This window comes from Heloderma suspectum, chromosome 12 (assembly GCF_057233095.1).
Source record: "Heloderma suspectum isolate Gila_16-S chromosome 12, 16-S_ref, whole genome shotgun sequence".
Taxonomy (NCBI): Eukaryota; Metazoa; Chordata; class Lepidosauria; order Squamata; family Helodermatidae; genus Heloderma; species Heloderma suspectum.
Window position 1 is genome coordinate 24,593,212 of NC_139469.1, and position 22,199 is coordinate 24,615,410.

The 22,199-nt window shown below is 45.8% G+C and overlaps 1 protein-coding gene across 2 annotated transcripts in view; it reads left to right on the top strand.

The window, feature by feature from the left end:
* The window catches only part of IFT38 (intraflagellar transport 38), a 132,140-nt gene that overhangs the window by 39,758 nt on the left and 70,183 nt on the right, over nt 1–22,199 (top strand). For both annotated transcript variants that reach the window (XM_084818805.1, XM_084818806.1), the window contains exons 4-5: nt 5,513–5,692; nt 8,555–8,650. In XM_084818805.1, coding sequence (XP_084674931.1) covers nt 5,513–5,692; nt 8,555–8,650 — 276 coding nt within the window. The remainder of the gene's footprint in view (nt 1–5,512; nt 5,693–8,554; nt 8,651–22,199) is intronic.

Sequence of the window (22,199 nt, forward strand, 5' to 3'; positions counted from 1 at the left end):
CTGGCCTTCCCTCCTGCTGTTACTCATTCCATGCTCTCCCCAGTGGAGTCCCTCCTCTTTTAGCTGTGGCCGTGTCACCCTTTTCCTCAAGTCTGTACACAACAGCTGCCATGCTCCACTTCAACGTCAAGCTTTCTGTCTTTGCCTCTATTGCCTTATGTTCTGCTTGTAACGCTTCTCTGTCCCTTCCTCTGCTCCACATAAGCCCTTCCTCTTGTCAATGGCCTGTGTTTCCTTCTCCCTGTGCTGCTCCTTATGCCTTTAGAATGGGTAGCTATTTTAGTTGATTGTGGCAAAAAACAAGAATGGGTCATGTGGCATCTTAAAAGACAACAAAATTGTCCCTTTTTCCTTTCCTCTGCAGCCTTGAGTGGCTCATCATCAGAGGACTCAGTGCACAGCCTGGGAAACTCCTGACTGCTTAGACTTGGGAAAAGGCTGGTATAGCCAAATGGGTGCCCTTGGTTGATCTTGGTGTTTGCGATTAATAGTTTTTGAATGATATGAATTTCATCATAAATTATCCTAAGACCCACATGGAATGTAGAGAAGAGAAACCATTCCCCACGAGTCTTTGTTTAAACTTGCTTGTTATTCCTAAAGTTTCAGCAGAAGCTCCCCATGCTGTTTCAAATATGTCTCGTTATAGCCAAGAACCCCAACCTTTCTAGACCGATGAGCACATTTGGGAATTTGAGAAACTGCTGTAGGCATTGCCATAAAATGGCTCCCATGGCTCATCACATCATGGCTGTCATGGGGGCCTGGCTAGTCAAAAGAAGTGGAGGAGAAATAGCAAGGCTAGAGGCTGGGAGGGAGGGGGAAATAGCAAGGCAAAGCTCTAGAGGAGAAAGAGACTGAGGCCAGGAGTGCAGAGGATCAGCAAGGTGAGTGGGAGAGAAAGAGCAAGGCTAGCAGCTAGTAAGGGAGAGAAAGAAGGCTGGGGATGGGGAAGGGAGAGAAATAGCAAGGCTAGAGGCTGGCAATAGAGAGAGTGAGCGAGCAAGGGGGAAGGGTCTGTGAATGGAAGAAGACCCCTGGCCAAGAGAATTAGAAACTTCCTTTTTTCCAACAACCTTTGGAAAAGGTTCTCAAGAAGCCAACATTTCTTCCTGGCTTTCTTCGTTTCTCCTGCATGTGTGAGGATGTGAGATAATCGGCATCTAGAAAATGGAGCAGCTATAAGATTTTCTGTATATTTTTAGGGTCTTTTCTCCTCTGGATCTCTTTCTTTAACATCCTCTGCCCTCCATGCCTCAATTCTTCACTGGCTGGAATCTGGGTAATGTATGGTCAATATAGTACATACATCAACTAGCATGTTCCCTTTCTTATGTTACTGGAGCAATACTTTTCCATATGTTTATTCACTTTGTATTCCATGCTCTGAACAACAGTTTTAATTTAGATTTAGTGGTCTAATTCCTTTGGCAGTTTATATGAACATCTCTTTCTACCAGTTTATGCAATAATACAGCTGGCCTGTTAGAAATCGTAACTGCAAGGCAGCAGTGGCTAGTATATCTAGTCATATACTGTGTGGCTGGCCTGAGTCAATTAACTCCCTTATTTGTGTAGCTCATTTCAGTTTGCATAGAATCATAGCATTGGAACGGACCTTTGAAGTCATCTGGTTCAACCCCCAGCTCAGTGCAGGATCTGCAATGCAGGATGTAACTTCAGCATCCCTGACAGATGGCCACCCAGTGAAGGCAGGCCATTCTGCTGTCAAACAGCTCCTACTCTGAGGACGTTTCTTCTAATGTTAAGCTGAAATCTATTTCCCTGCCATTTCCTCCCACTGGTTCTAGTCCTGCCCTCAGGAGCAATAGAGAACAAGTCTGCTCCATCTGCTGTGTGATGGCCCTTTGGATACCTGAAGACAGCCATCATGACTCCCCTTAATTTTTTCTTCATTTTAAACACGCACAGCTCTTTCAGCTGATCCTCATAGGACTTGGTTTCCAGACCCCTCCCCGTTCTGTGGCCACTCTTGAACACACTCCAGTTTGTCAATAGCAGCCTTAAAATGTGATGCCCAGAACTGGTCACAGCACTCTAGCTGCAGCCTGACTAGCACAAAACAAAGTAGAACCACTGCCTCTCATTATCTGGATGCTATGCTTCTGTTAATGTAGCCTAAGATTGCGTTATGGTCACGGACAAGTCATTACCAGATCGAGTTTGACCTTAAGGCCGCCTGCAACTCCTGCAAGGGTGGGGTACTGGTTTGCATGGTCCACCCCTATAGATAGATGAATCCATATGGTTTCTGATCTCTCTGAGCGGGTTTCCTGCAGTTTTAGCCAGTGATCCTCATCCCTTGCATTAGAGGTGTAGCCTAATAGCATCTGGTACAGGCAGGGCGCCAGTTGCTTGCTCAGCAATCCACCTTACACCTGCTGGCCGCCTGCTCAAACGTGCAGTGTAGCACCAGTGTGCATCATGTGAGCACAGCAAAGCAGGAGTGTGCATACTGCTTGCTGGAACGTGTGGCCCAGCTTGGCTGCCTCTATCTCTGCCTGCTTGCTAGGCTGGGGCCTTTCACATCTTTCCTGCAACCCGTTGGGAGAACGCAACTAGGGGAAACAGCCAGCCAGCCATCTCAGGCCAGCAACAAGCAAGCATTGTTGCTGGCACAAGAAGATGGGTGGCTCAGGGGGAATGGCTGCTGGGGGGGGGCTGCCCTCCCCCCAGCACCTGCCAGAGGCATCTCTGCTTAAAGTTAGGGCCAGCCCTAGCTCAGGGATTGAGCTTAGTGGGCATGGAAGCAGAGCTAATAGCAGAAGCTCTCATCAAGCCAAGCAGAAAATAGCCTGTCCTTGTCCTTCACCCTGAAATTTTATTCCTTCAGTGGATCCCAAGGAGGGGGTAGTTCTTGTTGTTTATTCGGTCAGTCGCTTCTGACTCTTCGTGACTTCATGGACCAGCCCATGCCAGAGCTTCCTGTCGGCCATCGTTACCCCCAGCTCCTCCAAGGTCGAGTCTGTCACCTCCAGAATATCATCCATCCATCTTGCCCTTGGTCGGCCCCTCTTCCTTTTGCCTTCCACTTTCCCTAGCATCAGCATCTTCTCCAGGGTATCCTGTCTTCTCATGATGTGGCCAAAGTATTTCAGTTTCGCCTTTAATATCATTCCCTCAAGTGAGCAGTCTGGCTTTATTTCCTGGAGTGTGGACTGGTTTGATCTTCTTGCAGTCCAAGGCACTCTCAGAATTTTCCTCCAGCACCACAGTTCAGAAGCATCTATCTTCCTTTGCTCAGTCTTCCTTATGGTCCAGCTCTTGCAGCCATAGGTTACTACAGGGAATACCATTGCTTTAACTATGCGGACCTTTGTTGTCAGTGTGATGTCTCTGCTCTTAACTATTTTATCAAGATTTGTCATTGCTCTCCTCCCAAGAAGTAAACGTCTTCTGATTTCCTGGCTGCAGTCAGCGTCTGCTGTAATCTTTGCGCCTAGAAAGACAAAGTCTGTCACTGCTTCCACGTTTTCTCCCTCTATTTGCCAGTTATCAATCAAGCTGGTTGCCATAATCTTGGTTTTTTTGAGGTTTAACTGCAACCCAGCTTTTGCACTTTCTTCTTTCACCTTCGTCATGAGGTTCCTCAGCTCCTCCTCACTTTCAGCTATCAAAGTGGTATCATCTGCATATCTGAGATTGTTAATGTTTCTTCCAGCGATTTTAACTCCAGCCTTGGATTCATCAAGCCCAGCACGTCGCATGATGTGTTCTGTGTACAGGTTGAATAGGTAGGGTGAGAGTATACAACCCTGCCGTACTCCTTTCCCAATCTTAAACCAGTCCGTTGTTCCATGGTCTGTTCTTACCGTTGCTATTTGATTGTTATACAGATTCCTCAGGAGGCAGTCAAGATGACTTGGTATCCCCATCCCACCAAGAAATTGCCACAATTTGTTATGATCCACACAGTCAAAGGCTTTAGAATAGTCAATAAAACAGAAATAGATGTTTTTCTGAAACTCCCTGGCTTTCTCCATTATCCAGCGGATATTGGCAATTTGGTCTCTAGTTCCTCTGCCTTTTCTAAACCCAGCTAGTACATCTGGCAATTCTCGTTCCATGAATTGCTGGAGTCTACCTTGCAAGATCTTGAGCATTACCTTACTGGCATGTGAAATAAGTGCCACTGTTGGATAGTTTGAACATTCTTTGGTGCTTCCCTTTTTTGGTGTGGGGATATAAGTTGATCTTTTCCAATCTGTTGGCCATTCTTGTGTTTTCCAAATTTGCTGGCATATGGCATGCATCACCTTGACAGCATCATCTTGCAAGATTTTAAACAGTTCAGCTGGGATACCGTCAGTAAAAACTCTAAAACCTGGCAACCATTTCTATTAAGGAGTGGGGGGCTCCTGTATAGGAGTTCCTTCGGATCAAGTGTTGGGAGGGGGGGATAAAAACGGGAGGCTTGTTCCATCTCTGCCCAGGCCCTGCCAATGTCTTCTGCTCTCCTGTTGGCCCCACCTGTGGAACTCGCTGTTCTTCTCGGCATCTCTCCTTTTAATTTCCAGACTATACAGTGAAGGTTTTAGTACTTGTAGAACTGTCAGATTAGCCCATGACACATAACCAAGGAGAGAAATTAAAACAGAGCAGTTTAATAGATAAATATTAAATTGCTGGTCCACAAGGACTGTTCAAAGGGAAGAGTTCATTAAGGTAAGTGATCTCATTATAGCACTTCACGGGGAGAGCTACTGACCCCTGCAAGGAAGGTGGGCCCATGGCGTGGGCAGCACTTAAGTGCCAATTAAGCGGAGGTCTGATCAGCTGTAAATTTCACCCTTGGTGAATTGGAGCAGTAACGTCTGCTGTGCTGAGTTGTTCTTTAAGCTAATTAGGGACTCAGCTGATGTGGAGGGTGTTTGCTGCATAAAGGTCATGTTCATCCTAACAACACCAGGGAATGGCTTGTGCTTTCTCCTACCTGTCTGTCTGTATTACTACAGTAGAACTCAGAGCTATGTAGCATGGCTGAAGGCACCTGTGTTTTGAAGTGGAATCACTCAATGTGTAGAAATTGGATTCTTGGAAAAGGTATTTGAGATCTGCGTCTCCAGAGGCTAGCAGTCCAAGGGCATGGGCATATAATGTGTTTTTAATCAGGTCCTGGATTGTCTTTGGTTGAATGTTTAAAACATTGTTCTTAGATAGTTGTTGTGTGTGTGTGTATACTGTCTGTTTATATGTTTTTATGTAAATGGTTCTGTACTTCGTATCATGTATTTTAATGGTTTTTAATCTGTGGGAACTGCCTGGAGAATGTCGCCTATGGGATGCTGTAGAAATATAATGAATGAATAAATGAATGGTCTGAAGGCCTGTGATATGGCAACTTTGTGAAAGCTAAAGCAGCTCTGGATCTGGTGAGTGCCTGGGTGGGAGGCGGCTTAGGAACCCTCCGTATACTGCCCCGACTTCCATCATGTTGGAATATAAATGTAGTAAAATAAATAGCAAAGCATTTATGTTGTCTTTCCCACAGGCGACCAAGGCTCACATAAAGCTCAACACCAAGAAGCTCTACCAAGCAGATGGCTATGCAGTGAAGGAGCTGTTGAAGATCACCTCTGTGCTTTACAATGCCATGAAGACCAAAAGAATGGAGACCACTGCTGTGGGTGAAGAAGACACAGGCAAATTCAAATTTGACCTTGGCTCAAAAGTAAGGAACCTTGTGCTTTTCCTCTTATATTACTCTTACTTTAATTACATTTGTATCTTGTTCTTCCATGCATGAGCGCAAAGGGTCACTTTAGCTTCACAACTTCCCTGCAAAGTAGATTAGGTGAAGTCACAGTGCTTTGTACAGGGTATCGCAGGGAGCTTTACTGACCCGTGGATTTCCCATATTCAGACCCACCATTTAACTGCCATGTCACACTGGCTTGTGTTTAAAGCTACAGTTTTATAATTTTGTTGTTGAGAAGACTCAGTGTATGTTTTCCTCACCTGGAAGAAAGGGACTGTGAGTGAAATCCTAGAAATGGGTTTGTATCCTCCTTCCAGTTGTATTCTTGCCATTGTACTTTATGTGCTGTATTAGACTCCCCCACACCATTTTCCTGAAGAACTCAGGGCAATGCGATATGTCTTACAACCAGGTGGTTCCACCCACTAACCTCTCTGTTTGTGTACTAGCAATATTTATTGAGACAAATCCCAAAGCAGTTTACAAAAGAATAAAAACAAACAACAAAAATTACACACGCGCGCAAACACACAAAATAATATTATGACACTGGTACAAAGTTAACTCATGGCTGGAGGAAATCAAACTAAGCAGTTACGTTTTCAATCAATGCCTAAAATATGCCAGTGTTGAGGCCTGATGCACCTCAGAAGGGAGACCTTTCCACAGGGCAGGCGCCATTGCAGAGAAGGTCCGTCTCTGTGTTGCTGCCAAACGGAAATACATATGGTGGGAGGGGTGGGGGAGTTGCTGTGATCCATAGAGGTACCATTTTCCTCACCAGGAAACCTCTTACTCCTGGGGTAAACTAAGAGGGCTTATACCTCCAGTTGGGCCAAAGAGATAGATTGAAGCTGCTGTTGGCATACCGGCCACTTGCTACCTAACGGAATCCCCGACTGAGCTGGCTGAAAAGGGCTTGGAGTCAGTACTTAACAAGTAATCAGAGATTAATATCCTTTGAGCATTGGTTCTAAAACTAATTCAGTGGTGGCTGCTATGGAACTTCCTGACCAGTGAGATTCAACAGGCCAGTTCTCTTGAGTTTTCAAGTGGTCACTGAAAATGTCTCTTGTCAGCCTTTTTGTTGGTTTTAATATTTTGCCATTGTTAAAATGCATTACTTTTTATGAATGTTATTACTGATGTATCTTTAATAATGCTGATTTTTGTAAATGACAGTGGTGTCATCTACTTCGATTGTCATTTGATAAAAAAGCAGAATGTACATTTAAATAACACAGAGAGTACTTTGACCCCTCCCACCTACTCTTAACATCGATCTTGCATGAGTTTGTTTTAAGAATTGTAGTCTACTGTGAGTTTGACGCAGCCCTCAACAAAATATGTTTGTCTTTCCTCTCCCAAGCTTTTGGAAAAACAGCACTTATTCATTACCAAGGAGATGTTAAAATGTTGGCTTACTGCTGTTTTCTGCCTTGCCATTGCTTAGTGTCTATGACATCCCTTCCTGGCTTACCAAAGAGTCTGTACATCATACCCAGTTAAAAAGATAAAGAACCAATAATTATGGATCTGTAGGTGGGTCAAGCCAGTCTTGCAACTAATTTTGCCCACCTGTTTTTCTTGCAACTCTCCTGCCTTACTTCCTCCCCTTGCTCTGCTGCCATTTCTCCTAGACTTGAAATCTTATATTTTGGCTGTGCTGAGCCAAATCTAGGGTGGCAGGCATCGGTCCTTGTATGGGTCTTTCCCTCACAGTGGGAAGATTAATGCAAAGACCAATCCCCCACAGCCTCTTCCCTTTGATGAGGAAGCCTCTGGTGGAAACTGCTGTGTCCCCACCATGTCAGGACGGGTGTGCAGCTCTCTGTCGCCCTTCTGCCAGAAAGGGCCAGTAGCCCCAGGCAACGAGGAGACAAGGGTAGATTATGTGTAAGACCTGATGTGACAACACCTTGTCTAGTCTCTGGGGAATAATTGGTAGTTGCCATTGGAGGCCAGGAGAGTTGCAAATTTCAAGGCTGCCCCAAGCAACATTACAAAACTTATTTTTCTCTCATCCTTTTCCCACTTTGGTGTGAAAATGATCTGCCTTCTCCCTGTGTTGGCTATCTTGAGCAAATGGCTGTTCTGAATGGAAGCTGCAGCTAATTAGCTCATGATGGGTCCTCTTGCTTAAGCAAATGTTCTTTCTCGCAAGGGTGGAAACTCCACTTACTGGTAGGATTTGAATTTTCTGACTAGGCTGGGAGAGTGTGCTTTCTTTGGGCCACACTAGATGTTACATTGTTCATTTTTTTCAAAAAAAAGTGTGCTTAAGCTGCCCACTTTTAATTTGACGGAAAAGCTTTTGTGTGGGGCCCCAATCCAAAATGTGTTCCTGATCTGGATTAGGGCCCCGTGCCAATTTCAAGGTAAAAATGGCCTTCTTCCAATTGCTATTTGCTGACAATGCTTACTGCAAATTGCAGCTGGGGGATATTTTTGGTGGGAAACAGGTATGGGCCTCTGACTTGGATCAGGAGCATGTTCTGGATTGGGGCATTATACAGCTGCTTTCCCTTCAAAATAAAAGGTGTCAGCTTAAGCAAGCTTGTTTTAAGTGTGAGAATAATATAACATGCTTTTTGGCCCCGTTAAGCATTATTCAATCCACTGAAATTGGTGCAAAGATTATCACAGTTTTAGGACAGGGGGTTGGACTTGATGGTCTTGTAGGCCCAACCCTACTATTCTATGATTCTATGACAGGCCCTTCCAGCTGCAATTTTGGCCAGATACATTGCTTTCACTAGAAATACCCCCCCACACACACACACACGCACACCATTTTTTCGGGAAGATAATGCTCTTCTTCTTCTGTTTGTCTAGATTGCAGATTTGAAGACAGCCAGGCAGCTTTCTTCAGAAATCACTTCAAAAGGAGCGTCTCTGTATGATTTACTGGGCAAAGAAGTGGAGCTGAGGGTAAGTCAGCAAAGAGAATTTGCTGGCATTGAAAAAAATATATATATTGACATCACACTAGAAGTCTCCCATCTCGATGTGCTTGTGTGCCCCGGCCGTGGGCTTCCAAGATTTAGAGGTGCCGAGAAAGTGATGAGTTAGATCCAGGTTTTCTTACAAGGAGACATTTATTGAGCACACAGATGTACCCAATGGTTGGATCAGAGAGCTACTCTGAACCAAGAACTCTGCTTCAAGAAAGCTTTTATATCATACATGTTATTCAGGCATAGCAGTGAAGTAGTATGACAGGTGCAAGCATTAATTAGAGTTCATCTGCAACATTCCCAGCGTAGCCTAGCGGTGCTTGGTAACATATTTGGCAGAAGCAAGACTATCAGGATTTTCTCAGCATAGACACCTGTGGCTTAAAATAAACATAGCTTCACTTCCCAGGCACATCCTAGCTCTGATAAGATTGATGGTACCAGACTTGTTAGCATAGACTTTGCCGTCGTGGGCTATATCAGCCTTTGACTCATCTTACGAGCCAAGAGGCCCACCAGCAAGGGATTGCAACTAATAATGAATGAAAGCAGAGAGCATTATGGATCTCTAAGCCTCTCTAAAACCACTATTAACTTGTTTACAGGCCTGGGGCCTTACACTGCTGTAACTGTTATTTTGATTTTAATATTTTTAGATAACTGAAGCCCAATATTTGGCTTACTTTTAAAACAAATAACAAATCTGCGAACTTCAGCTCTCCTTATCTCTTCAGTTCTTGACCATATACATTTCTTGCTCTGTCTGTTTAATTCCTCAACACTAGGGGTGGACGAAAGTCACTTACCTGTCCTCGAAGCTTGTTCGCGGTGGGGGGGAGGCGCTTCGCTGCTCCCCCCGCGAAGTTCAGGCCGGGGGGGGAGGCTTCTCGCCTCGCCCGGCCGAAATTCAGGCCGGGGAGGAGGCGCCTCGCCTCGCCTCGCCCGGCCGCGAACTCAAAAGTTTTTTTTTTTTTTAAAAAACGCCCCCGTGATAGGCTACGTGATGATTTACGTAGCCTATCACGGCTGACTTTGCAAATCTAGCCGTGATAGGCTACGTTAATCGTCACGTAGCCTATCACGGGGGCGTTTTTGTTTTTTTTTCTTTGATTGGAATGGCGGCTGCCGCTCCCGCCCCGGACAAACACCCACCGAACCGCTGGCCGGACCCGCCGCCGGGAGGGACATTCGGCAAAGGGACATTCGGCAACGAACACGTTGGCGCTCGGCCCCCTGAAGTTTCGGGGAGAAATTCTCTGCCATCCCTACTCAACACTTGAAATACTTTATAAGGTAGCTGGCTGCCACCAGATGGTTGCTTTCCTATCCAGCATGCTCAGTGATATGTCTGAATAACTATTTTTCAACTCCACACAACTCTTCCCTTGTGTGGTATTCTGATCAAATTGCAGCTTTAAAGGTTTTAGAAGACTTTGGTAGAAGTAGTATTGGGCAGTCCCTCATACACAGTGATAAACACAGTGAAAAAACCTGAGGATGATTGTTCCAGGAAGAAAAAATCTACTGCAGTTCACCAGCTCCCTTCCATTAGAAGCCCCTTTTAAAATTGCACATTCCACCAGGGATTGTGTTAGCCTGTAGGGAGCACATAGTGTATCCTGTAGGGAGAACATACTCTTCATAGGATAACGAATTACTGCATAATGTGGGAGAGGCTAGTCTTGTACGTTTTGTACTGTGGCAAAAACAGTTGGCAGATTGACCTCACTGTGGCCTGTCTCAGTTCTCGGCTCTTCCTCATTAGGGTCACATGACATCTGAAAGGTAAGGTAAGGTACAAAGCCCTTGCAAAGGCCAGTTGTATGAAAATCTCCATGAAAGTACCAAGACGCCCTTTCATGCCTCATTCCTAATGGTCTGTGTCTGATTTTTTGCTTTGTGGGCAATTAATTAAAACTAAGGAATGCATCTCTGGACCAAGCTCAGATATCCAAGCTAAACTGCTGATGCTCTTTGTGGGACCATGACAGTTTCTGTTAGCTCTAACTTAGCAATTTGATCCTCATGGCAATGATGGTACTGGCCAAATTCTAGTCATTTATTATTGGTGGAGTTTGTCAAGGGAGGTCTTGTAAGTATTAAAGACTCTCACCCAGGATGCCTGTTGGTGAAGACCAGGCAGTGTTTGCCTCATTGTAGTGCTTTACATTTCCCCATTTCCTAATATGGGAGAAAGTAAGGGGATGCGCTAAGGGACCGGGCCAAATGGCGACCTGTCCCTAGTGACCCCCAACTGAAAATCAGTCGTCCTATTTGCATAGCCCCATCCTGAGTTCTGTTTCTTGGGTGAAGCTCCAGCTTTGCATGCAGAAGGTCTCGGGTTCAGCCCCTGCCATACCCATTTAAAAAAGACCAAGCACCAGGTGATGGAAAGGACCTTATTCTGCCTGTGATCCTGGAGAGCCATGGACGGTCAGAGTAGATATTATCTATGTTATTAATATTTATTAACATTTTCATTTTTTATCCTGGCCTTTCTCTAAGGAGCTCAGGGTAGTGTATATAGCCCCCCCACTCCATTTTATCCCCACAGCAACCCTGTGAGGTAGGTCAGGCCGAGAGAGAATGACTGGTTGAAGATCACCAGGTCAGGTAGATATTGGGCTAGATGGATGGCCTGACTTGGTATAAAGCCCATCATTCCCAGCTAGGTTGGGGAGACTCTATGCTTTTTTAAAAACCATACATGCTAGGGAGTTTTGGACCCTGGACAAGAGGCCTCTGCATTCCCCCCCCCCCTCCCAAGCACCAGCACCAGCACCTTTCTTTTTTTCCCACAGCTGGGAAAATGCATCTCCTTATACTGGGGGTATGGAACCTGAGGCTTGCGGGCCAGATTCAGCTTATACTGTAAGAATGCATCCACTGCATAATTTGACTCTGAAGTCTTTATCCCACAGCAAGTGTTACCTCTTGGTAGCAGTGATAAATGTGAAAGAAATATCTTGCAGGAGCTGTTGTATTCAGTGTATGCTTTTGTTTTTTAAAAAAGTGATGGCTCGATGGTTGCAGCTGAAAATCCATGTGAAGATAGGAGAAGCTACTGTTTGGGGGAGAAAAATGTGTGAGTTGCCTCCGTTAGTATACCAGACCATTCAAAGATTTTGTTGTGCACCTTGCTGGTGGCTATTAACAGTAGCAACACAGAGCTTGTGTTTTCCATAATGGGTGACATTTGGACAAATGGATGAAGTCCTCTCTCTGTTGCTTTAGCAAAGGTGGTCATTTTCATCTATACAAATTAAATTGTGGCATGTCTTGTGGTGATTTCCATGACTGCGTAAGCCAGAGACCAGAGATGCTTAAGAAGGCTTTATCCAACAACAGAAATGTGTGTTTAAATTCAAATAAAAATGTTAGGGAACATAGTGTGTGATATTGTCTAACTGGCCCCCTTTGTTTTTTTTAATTTAAAATAGGTGAATATTAAAAATTGGAGGCACAATCTAGATTTCTCCACTCCAGAACATGGAGGACATGGAGCCCACACATGAGGAGGACAGAAAGCTGGGAGTGAAGCAGTGGCTGGAGGTGGAGGGGGAAGGCTGGAAAGAAAAAGAATGCCCCCCCCGTCACTCACCCAAGAGTACATGCTCACACAGCCCCCTCCCCTCTGCTACTGATCTATGTTTGTGACTCCAGGCAAGGAGAAAGTGCAACATTTCCTGTCTTGACCAATCCTTTTCCTTTCCACCACTTTCTGTCAATTACCAATCACACATTTGTTCCTGGCCTGTCGTCGTCTTGCATTCTCCTTACAAGGAGTAAGGTCAGAGCATGGAGTCTGAAACAAGCCTATTGTTGTGTGTTTGTGTGCACGCGCATGTGTGTGTGAGAAGGCTGATGTTTGGGAGAACTTGGAACTAGTAATTACAAATAGTAAGCGCTAATCACTAATAGTAATTTATTCCACTGTTGCTTTCTACACTTCTTCCAAGGGTGGCTTACATAGCAGATCCTCATTTTAACCTCACAACAGCCCTATGAGGTAGATCAAATAGATCTACCTCATAGCTTAAGATATGCATCATGGCTGAATGGGAACTGGAATCCAGGTTTCTCCCATCCAGGTACAATCCCCCCCACACACACACACTATATCCCACTTAGAAATTTATAAAGCACTTTTGAGCTGTCACATGCATTGCCTCGGTAATTGTTACAGCACCCCTATAGGGTAGGTAGCATTATAGGGTTAGGAAATGTGGCAGAACTGAGAGTTTTCATATAACATGTATTTGTGTACATAGCTGTAGGTTTACAGAGAAGGACAGGCTTGTGTGTTCCTCTCTCTTAAACAACCCAGTAGCTGGCTGACCTTGCTCGGATGTGTCATTCTGAGATGCTTTGTGCAATGAACTTTGTGCACTCCTTTTCCACTTATACCGTATGATATTTTTAAAAGCATGGATTGCCTATGCACTTAAGAACAATAACTTGCTATTAGTTGAGAGCTGAAAGAAAATTACTTTCCCCATCATCATAAGACAGTTGCAAATGAATCCTTTCAGCTAGAGGGGAAAAAAACTTTTTTATAGAGATATATCATTTCTTACCACTTGAGCAATTCAGAAGCAGTAAGAGGATGCCAATCATAGACCACTGGAAGTGTGGCTTATGGTACCCATTGTAGCAGGTTCACGTGTGCTGTTGAATGCATTGCTGTGCCTTATGGTAGGCGCTGGATTTTTCATTGGATGGATTGAGAGAAGAGATCCTGGTACTTTAGCATACATACTATATCCTATCCCCACCCCAAGCTAAAAGCACTGAGATTTCATGGCACTTTTGCTTTATACAAAAAACCAGAATTCCAGTATGAGAGTGCCAGTAGTTCCATGCTTCACTATTAGAAAGGCAAACCTGTCGTGCCCCCTCTGCAGGAATTCTCTTCCGAGGAGGACGTGAAGGCCCTTGAGCCTAACTTTGTGGAGGAGCAGCCTGTGTTGAAGGACCTTGAAGTAGCTCAGGGGGATCCTGGGCCTTTGGGGGAGATGGCTGTTGACTCTTCCTCTCAATACGCAAATAGCCCCTTCTCTGAATTGGAGGCAGATGCCGAATGGTCACCTAGTCCTAGGGCACATGATGCCTAAAGTGCAGACTTGGTTAGCAGCCAGAGGCAAAAGTGCCCACCTGAGGAATAATGACTCCTTATGAGTAAAAGGGTACACTAGAGCAAGACTCACAAGTAGACCACACCTCAGGTGGCACTGATGGCCTGCAGCTGTGCTCTGTGAAGCTCTGTAGACTCAGATTGAAAAGCCTTCCATTCTAGGCACAGAATGCTGGAACAACATCTTTGTACTAGCCTTGTGTATTCCCAGACTGTCTAGCTCCTCACTGGACCCCACCCCTCTCGGTGTTTAAACCCTTGGATTGCCTTCAGATTGTGCTTCTGGTATTGACCCTTGCTAATCCTTAGTTGCTCTGCCTATGTCCCACCGAAAGCAGGACAGAACCCAGGCTGACCAAAAGCCAAGCAGTTCTTTTAAACAGCTCAGAATATTTGTGTGCCACCTTTTGGGACCAAGTCACAGAATCATAGAATCATAGAATAGTAGGGTTGGAAGGGGCCTACAAGGCCATCGAGTCCAACCCCCTGCTCAATGCAGGAATCCAAGTCAGAGCATCCCTGACAGATGGCTATCCAGCCTCGTCTTGAATTCCTCTTTCTTGAATTCCTCTTTCTTGTCTCCAGTGTGGGAGAGCCCACCACCTCCCTAGGTAATTGGTTCCATTGTCATATTGCTCTAACAGTCAGGAAGTTTTTCCTGATGTTCAGCCGGAATCTGGCTTCTTGTAACTTGAGCCCATTATTCCGTGTCCTGCACTCTGCCCTCACAAGGCGGCTCATATAATCCATGAATACAGTTTTAAATCCAAAACAATTAAAAAATTGCACAACAGTTAATAAAATTAAAATACAGGCTAGTTAAAATAAAAGTTCCAATAGCAAAGCAAAGAGGCCAAATACCATTTTAACTTGCATGGTGTGCCAAGGGTAAGAGGCAGTGAGGGAGAATGTGTGGAGTCCTTTGAGGGAGCAGACTTCCAGACAGTCGAGGGTGTTAGAGCTGGACGAGCGAAGGGGACAAGCAAGAATATATCGAGATAGGAGTGTGAAATGATGGCGAGGTGAGGTCAAGGTCACAGAGGGCTGTCAAGGTAAGGTCAAGGAGGTTGTGCTGGATGCGGTAACAGACAGGAAGCCATGTTGTCTGAGTGAGGAGAGATGTGAATGGTTTGGGGGGCTGAGTTCAGGATAGAGGTGAGTGGGCTTGAGTTGTGACAAAGGAAAGCCGAAAAAGAGAAGGTTGCAGTAGTCAATGCAGGCCATGACTAGCGTGAACTAGAGTTTTTCCTGAGGGACAGAGAGGGAAAGATGTATTTTTTTTCTACAAGTGTTGTATAGGGAGAAGCAACATGACTTGGTGTTGAACTGAATATAAGGAAGAAAGAGGAATTCAAGATAAAGTGAGGGCTCCATACCTGATTAAAAGGGTAGTAGTTGTTGTTGTTGTTGTTGTTGTCAATGGATACTGATACAATGGAGAGGAAGCTGTGGCAGAAAGAGAAATAGTGGTTATGTTGAGTCATCCTGAGTGAGATGAGAGAAGGAGGACAACACATCTGAGAGAGCCACTGTATCATTGGATTGCAGGATATGGCAGGGGCATGAGGCAAGCATGGGGAAGGTGGAATGTGTGCAATGTTAAAGGAGACATACACCTGGAGAGAGGGCAGGGACAGAGCAGTTCTTCAGGAAGGCAAGGACAAAAGTGCCCAAGGCAATGTGCCCGTTTGTGTGATCACTGTTGCCCATTGTGGTTTATTTAAGCCACGGTGGCTTGTGGTGCATGCCGGTGGCCCTTTTGAACATTCAGCCTCTAGTTTGCTGTGTCATCCGAACCTGGGCGGCATGGCTTGTTGGAGGAGGAAACAACTCTACAACAGCCCATCGTTTATTGGAGGGTTGTTTGTTTGTTTATTTATTTATTATTAAATTTATTAATCGCCCATCTGGCTGGTCACCCAGCCACCCTGGGCGATGTACAGCGTATAATAAAACAGTTTAAAACAATAAAATTCTACAGTAAAAACATTTTCTAAAATACCCTAGCCCACCCCAAATGCCTGCCTGAACAACCATGTTTTTAATGCACGATGGAAGCTCATTAAAGAGGGGGCATGGCGGAGTTCCCTAGGGAGGGAGTTCCCCAGAGTGGGGGCCACCACAGAAAAGGCCCTCTCCCTCGTCCCCACCAGTCTAGCTGTCCTGGCTGATGGGACAGAGAGAAGGCCATCCGAGGCTGATCACGTTAAGCGGCGTGTCTGGTGTTGCTGGAGGTGCTCCTTAAGATAGGCTGGGCCGGAACCATGTAGGGTTTTAAAGGTCAAAACCAACACCTTGAATTTGGCCCGGAAAACAACTGGTAACCAGTGCAACTCCTTCAGCACTGGAGTGATGTGATCTCGCCAGCGGCTGCCTTTAATCAGGTGAGCCGCCGCGTTCTGTACCAGCTGCAGCTTCCGAACCTTCTTCAAGGGTAACCCCACGTAGAGGGCATTACAGTAGTCTAAACGAGAGGAGACCAGGGCATGTACTACCAATGGGATCAGATGGTCGGGAAGGAAGGGGTGCAGCTGCCGTATCAGATGGAGTTGATACAGCGCTGTCTGGCTCACAGCTGACACCTGAGCCTCCATGGACAGCTGGGAGTCCAAAATGACCCCCAGGCTGCGGACCTGGTCTTTCAAGGGTAGCCGTACCCCATTCAACACCAGGTCAACATCCTCCAGCCTCCTCTTGTCTCCCACCAAAAGTACCTCGGTCTTGTCAGGGTTCAGCTGCAGCTTATTCCTCCCCATCCAGCCACTCACTGTCTCTAGACATTTGGACAGGGATTCTACGGCCAACCTTGGTGAAGATTTGAACGAGACGTAGAGCTGCGTGTCATACGCATATTGATGACACCGCACCCCAAACCTCCTGATGATAGCTCCCAACGGCTTCACATAGATGTTAAATAGCATCGGGGAGAGGATGGAACCCTGTGGCACCCCACAAGTGAGTGGCCACGGGTCCGAAACCTCCTCTCCCAGTGCTACCCTCTGGTACCTGCTGGAGAGGAAGTACCGGAACCACCGCAATACGGTAACTCCAATGCCCAACCCCTCCAGGCGGTCCAGGAGGATACCGTGGTCAACGGTATCAAAAGCCGCTGAGAGGTCGAGGAGAACAAGGAAGGAGCATTCACCCCTATCCAGAGCCCTCCTCATATCATCTACCAAGGCGACCAAGGCCGTTTCTGTCCCATGCCCAAGCCTGAAGCCCGACTGAAATGGGTCTAGATAATCAGTTTCTTCCAAGTGTGCCTTCAGCTGCATCGCCACCACCCGCTCAATCACCTTGCCCAAAAATGGCAGATTTGAGACTGGGTGAAAGTTGTTCAGAACTTGAGGATCCAAGGAGGGCTTCTTTAAGAGCGGTCTTATCACTGCCTCCTTGAGGGCTGATGGCATCACTCCCTCCTCAAGGGAGGCGTTCACCACCGCCTTGATCCCTTCACCCAGTCTCTCTCTGTAGTCCATAATGAGCCAAGATGGGCAAGGATCAAGCAAGCAGGTGGTCGGCCTTACAGATGAAAGCACCTTGTCCACTTCATCAGGAGGAAGAAGCTGGAACCGATCCCACAAAACCGGTTTGCCACAGGCCACCTCTTGCTCACTAACTGTATTCACAGCGTGCAGGGTAACACTACTAATCTGATCAATTTTATCTGCAAAGTGCCTTGCCAAGGCCTCACAGGAGGCCTTAGAATGTTCCAGTGGTTCAGGAGCCACAGGACCGACCAGGCCCCGGACCACTTGGAACAGCTTCCGGGACAGCACTGTTGTTTCCCCCTCCAACAACCCCTGCCCACCTGGGTTTGGATGATACCACAAGCTGCACCCAGGGCTTGAATAGGTAACTTGATGCCCACAGGTGCTGCAGTTTATGGTGGCTTAAATAAGCCATGGTGGGCTGAAGTGATTGTGCAAACCAGATCTGAGTAGGGGAGTCAGTGCAAAGGATGCTAATGAGAGGAGGTGAGCGTTGGACCAAATAAATTATTAACAAGAACTTAGAAATAATTTAGGACATGATATTGCAGAGGAAGAAGGTGAGCCAAGCACCAAGGTCTAAAATGAAAGCTGAGAGAGGGCCAAGGATAATATAGGGCAGCAACAGGGAGATCCAGAGGGGAGTAGAGTTGTACAGAATGAACATGAAAGGCTGAAAAATTCTGAGACCAGAGATGGGGGTGGATAGGGGGCTGGAACCAGCAGGATTTTGAAAGGAGGAGGCTGGCCAGTACCCTTGCCATAATCTTCAGGGCAATATGTAAGAGAAAGAGAGCCCCTGAGTGCAAGAGCTGAAGAGACTGAAAGAGGCAAAGGTTATGAAGGGTGACTTTCTAGGTAAGAGAGTGGTCGTTTGAGAGGGAGCAGAAGAAGGAATTCAGGGAGACGGCAAATGGGAGCAGAGGTGAGTTGGCGCTATGACAGTAGGTTGTTGTTCAGTCGTTCAGCCATGTCCGACTCTTCGTGACAGTAGGGGCTACCACCAAATAGCCAAGGATAGTCCATGGGGGGATGGACTTAAAGCCTGAGGAGGGGGACAAGAAAGGGGCCCATGAGTTTATTCAGTAAACTATGGTCTGAATGATTCTCGAGGAGCTCTCTTAAGAATTAAGTGAATGAAGTCTCCTTTATTAGACAGACTTTGTGTGGTCAGAAAAGGCTCAGATCCTTTTGGGCTAGGCCCCTGTACCTTCTCCTCTGAATAACAAATGTGTTTAAAGAAGAAAACCCTCTGTTCAGCTGAGCTTGTTCTCTTCAAGGCACTGTCCATCTGTCCAAAGTCATGTGGATGTATAAGCAGGAGCCTGCAGCCCCCCCCCCCCCCCAGGCCTTGCTTAGGCATGTCAAGATCTTACACTCAGCAGGCACCAAAAATATAAAAATCTCAAAACATCTTCCAGGGTGATGACATGCAGGTTTTTTTTTTCCCTTTGAGCAACCTCATGAGCCTGTAAGCCAGTTCACGCACTACAATGTTAGGGTTATGTTTAAAACATCTTAAGTGTACATCTATGAATGTAAAGTGTGAATGTTCCACAGGCATGTATATCATACAGCGTCAGAATTGAGTCAGGGATAAGCTGTCACAGAGAAGCTGGGAACCAGGAGCCAAGAGTCATGCCAAGGAGGTCAGAGCCAAGGAACACACCAGGGCCAGGAAGACTCCAATTGCCCACTACCTCCTTAGGTAAATGGAACCAATTACCTAGGGAGATGGGGGGCCCTCCCACACTGGAGGCATTCAAGACGAGGCTGGACAGCCGCCTGTCAGGGATGCTTTGACTTGGATTCCTCAATTGAGCTGGGGGTTGGACTCGATGGCCTTGTAGGCCCCTTCCAACCCTACTATTCTATGATTCTATGACTCTGGCTCTCAGGGAAAGTCCCAGCTGAAATAGGAAGCCTTTTATAGCCCTTCCTGTCTAGGAATGTTCAGTGACCAGCCTGTGTGAGAAGAGCCAATCCAGAGCCCGAGAATACTTCACGGCCAGGAAGAGGCTCCAGGCTGCATTGCTGGTAGCCCGCCACATGGGGCAGCTGCCGAGAGACCTGAAGGTTCCCTGTTCTAGGCCTAGTGGCTCTGCTACCTCGGTACACTTATCAGGCAGCTGATGGCGGAGCGGTAGCTGAGTCCATTGCAGCGAACGCATACAAAAGAGGGTCATGTGGCACTTAAAGACTCACAGATGTATTGTGGCATAAACTTCCATGGATTAGAGCTGACTTTGTGATCACAGATGGAGTGGGTTCTGGTTCATAACAGCTTATGCTACAATAAATCTGTTTGCCTTTGAGGTGCCAAAGATGCCTTTCTATTTGAGGGGGGGGGGGAGTTGTTGATTGGCTGCAGTTTCCTGTTGAGTGTACACCAGGTGGGAAACCAGGGGTTGCCTCTGCATAATGTGTGACGTGGCCCTCTGTGGCCTTTTGTATGTGAGTATAAAAAATGCTCTACCACTGTTTGTAACGTGCTTCTCTGAACAGTGGTCGTTCAGTCACTCCAAAGCAACGCAGAAACTGTTGTGATGAATGTGCAATGCGAGTAGTGGGCTGGGAGCCTGATCCTAAACTTCACTAGCCATCAGGTGGCAGCAGAGGAAGATGGGAAGTAGAGATGTTCCATCAGCTCTCCTGCAAGACCAGCTCCATTGGGCTCCTTCCTTCCCTGAGCTGCTTCCATTCCATTGTTTGTATGTAAGCATTTTCAGCTGAAGAGGGGGGCAAAAATGCTTCAAATAAATATGTAAACTATTGTCCTATTGCAGTTGGCTTCTCCAAACTTTATGAAAACTATAGAACATGCAAGCATCTGTAATACTAAGACGTTTTGCAGCCCTCTATGATAACACATGTTAGCCTTCAAACATAACATCCTATATAATCAGATTTCATCGCGTGTGCAAGATTGCGTATTGCCTGCCTTTTCTGGCTCGCAAGGGAAAATGTGCAAACCTTTCCAACAAAGTTGAAAGGGGAGAAGTCCTGGGAAGCCTTTTAGAAAGGAAGTTGGCTTCCTCCCCATACAGCCCTGAACTTAATAGAAGTATGTGTGTAAATATTTCTACTCAGAGGAAATTGGGTATGGGAGAGGGCAGCTGAAAGGAGGAAAGGACAGAATGGATGAGCAATGGATGGTGAGGAAGACAACTATTGCCACCTTCTTCTCTTACAACAAAATCCTGGATATATGATTTGCTGTAAGGGAACATGAAGAATCCATTCATGGTAACCAAATATGAGGGGATGCTGATGGGCAACTGAGTGTTTAATCTTCATTGTCCAATAAAGAGGCTTCTTCCTCTTCAGGAAACATAGAGATGGGCAGCATTTTGTTGGCTTGTTTTGTGAGATTTCCTTGTCTCAGTCAAGCTAGCACAAGCTGTACATGGATACCCCTTGCCATTATGCATGCTGGTGACTTTTGGTATCAACCTGGTCTTTAGTCAAGAAAAAGGCACAAAATTGTGTCATTCGTTCCCACCCTCCTGTCAGTCACTGAGTGACCATAAAGTGGAGCTTGACCACAGTTGAAAGCAAATATGTCTGCATATCTACCAGTTTTATCAAGGAGGAGAAATTGCAACATGTAATTGTACTTTAGGATTTAAGTTTTTTTCACATCCCTTGGCTATGGAAAAAAAACCCCATCAACAATATAGACATGATAACAGCCCTTGTGCCTCATTTATACAGTGAGGCTCACTCTCTTCTCGTTTGTCCGTTCTTCCTGCAACAGCACAGATGCACAAAAATTAAACTGCACTTTTATTTATTTATGTACAACATTTATATACCACTTCACATCAAAGATTTCAGAGTGATGAACAACAAGATAAAAGAATAAAACCCCATAATTAAAACAAAACTATTTAAAAGAACAAATTTTGCTGCTGTTGCTTGGCCTTCATCAAGAATGACAGCCACAAGAAGCTTTGTGACCTGCTCTTCAAAATAGAGAGCCCTGAATTAGTCAAGGAGGACAACAATGAACTATTTGGGTGTGAGTGTTTCTTGCAATAGGTGGCTTTTGCTTCTGCATTGCAGAGTGGGGGGGTTTTTCTTTCAGAATTCAAGGCATTATGAGAAAAATTTATTACTTTCTCTCAAGTTGTTTTCCCCCCCCCCCCAATTTTGGAAATGTTATTTCCCACATTAATTCCCTAATTGTATAACATTTAAACTCCACCCCCATACACAGCCTGAGCAGGCTGCAGCTCTCCGCAGAGGAAGGGCAGGAAGGGAAATATTGCTTAACTCCTCTCTCTTTTGGTTGTTTTCCAGCTTAGAATTTCCCTCCCAATGCTGTTTTTTCACATGTGGTGGAAAAGCATACAGCTCCCCCCAATAATATGTGGCCACTTTTGTCCTTGCATGCTGTGAGGTTTTTCTACCATCCCCCTTTCATTACATCCTGCCTTTACCCACCCTACTTTTCTTCAGGTTGCTGTCTATCCTGCCTACCTTTCTTCACGTTCCTGTTTCTCAACCCGCTGTCTACTCTTGTTAACTACCCTGCCTCTGACATTTCTGCCCCTTGGTTACCGTGCCTTCTCCTATGTGCTTACCTTTCCCATTCCCTCTGACACAGCTGGTGTGATAGCGAACATTCTGTTACTGACCACTTCATTCCCTCAGAAGACAGGATGTTTATGAACATTACATGATGTCAGCGTAGCTCAGTAGAGGGCTTTACCACTGCCACAGCACAGATGGCTGAAGTAATCACTTCAGCTGAAATAATTTTGCGTTTCCCACTGTGTGACATGTATGGGGTAGATTGCCTGGTGAACAGAATCCCGAAGAATTGGGAGACATGTTAGAGGGATATTGAGCTGTTCCACTTTCCTATAGCTTAATTTGCCTGGCTGTGGAGCCAG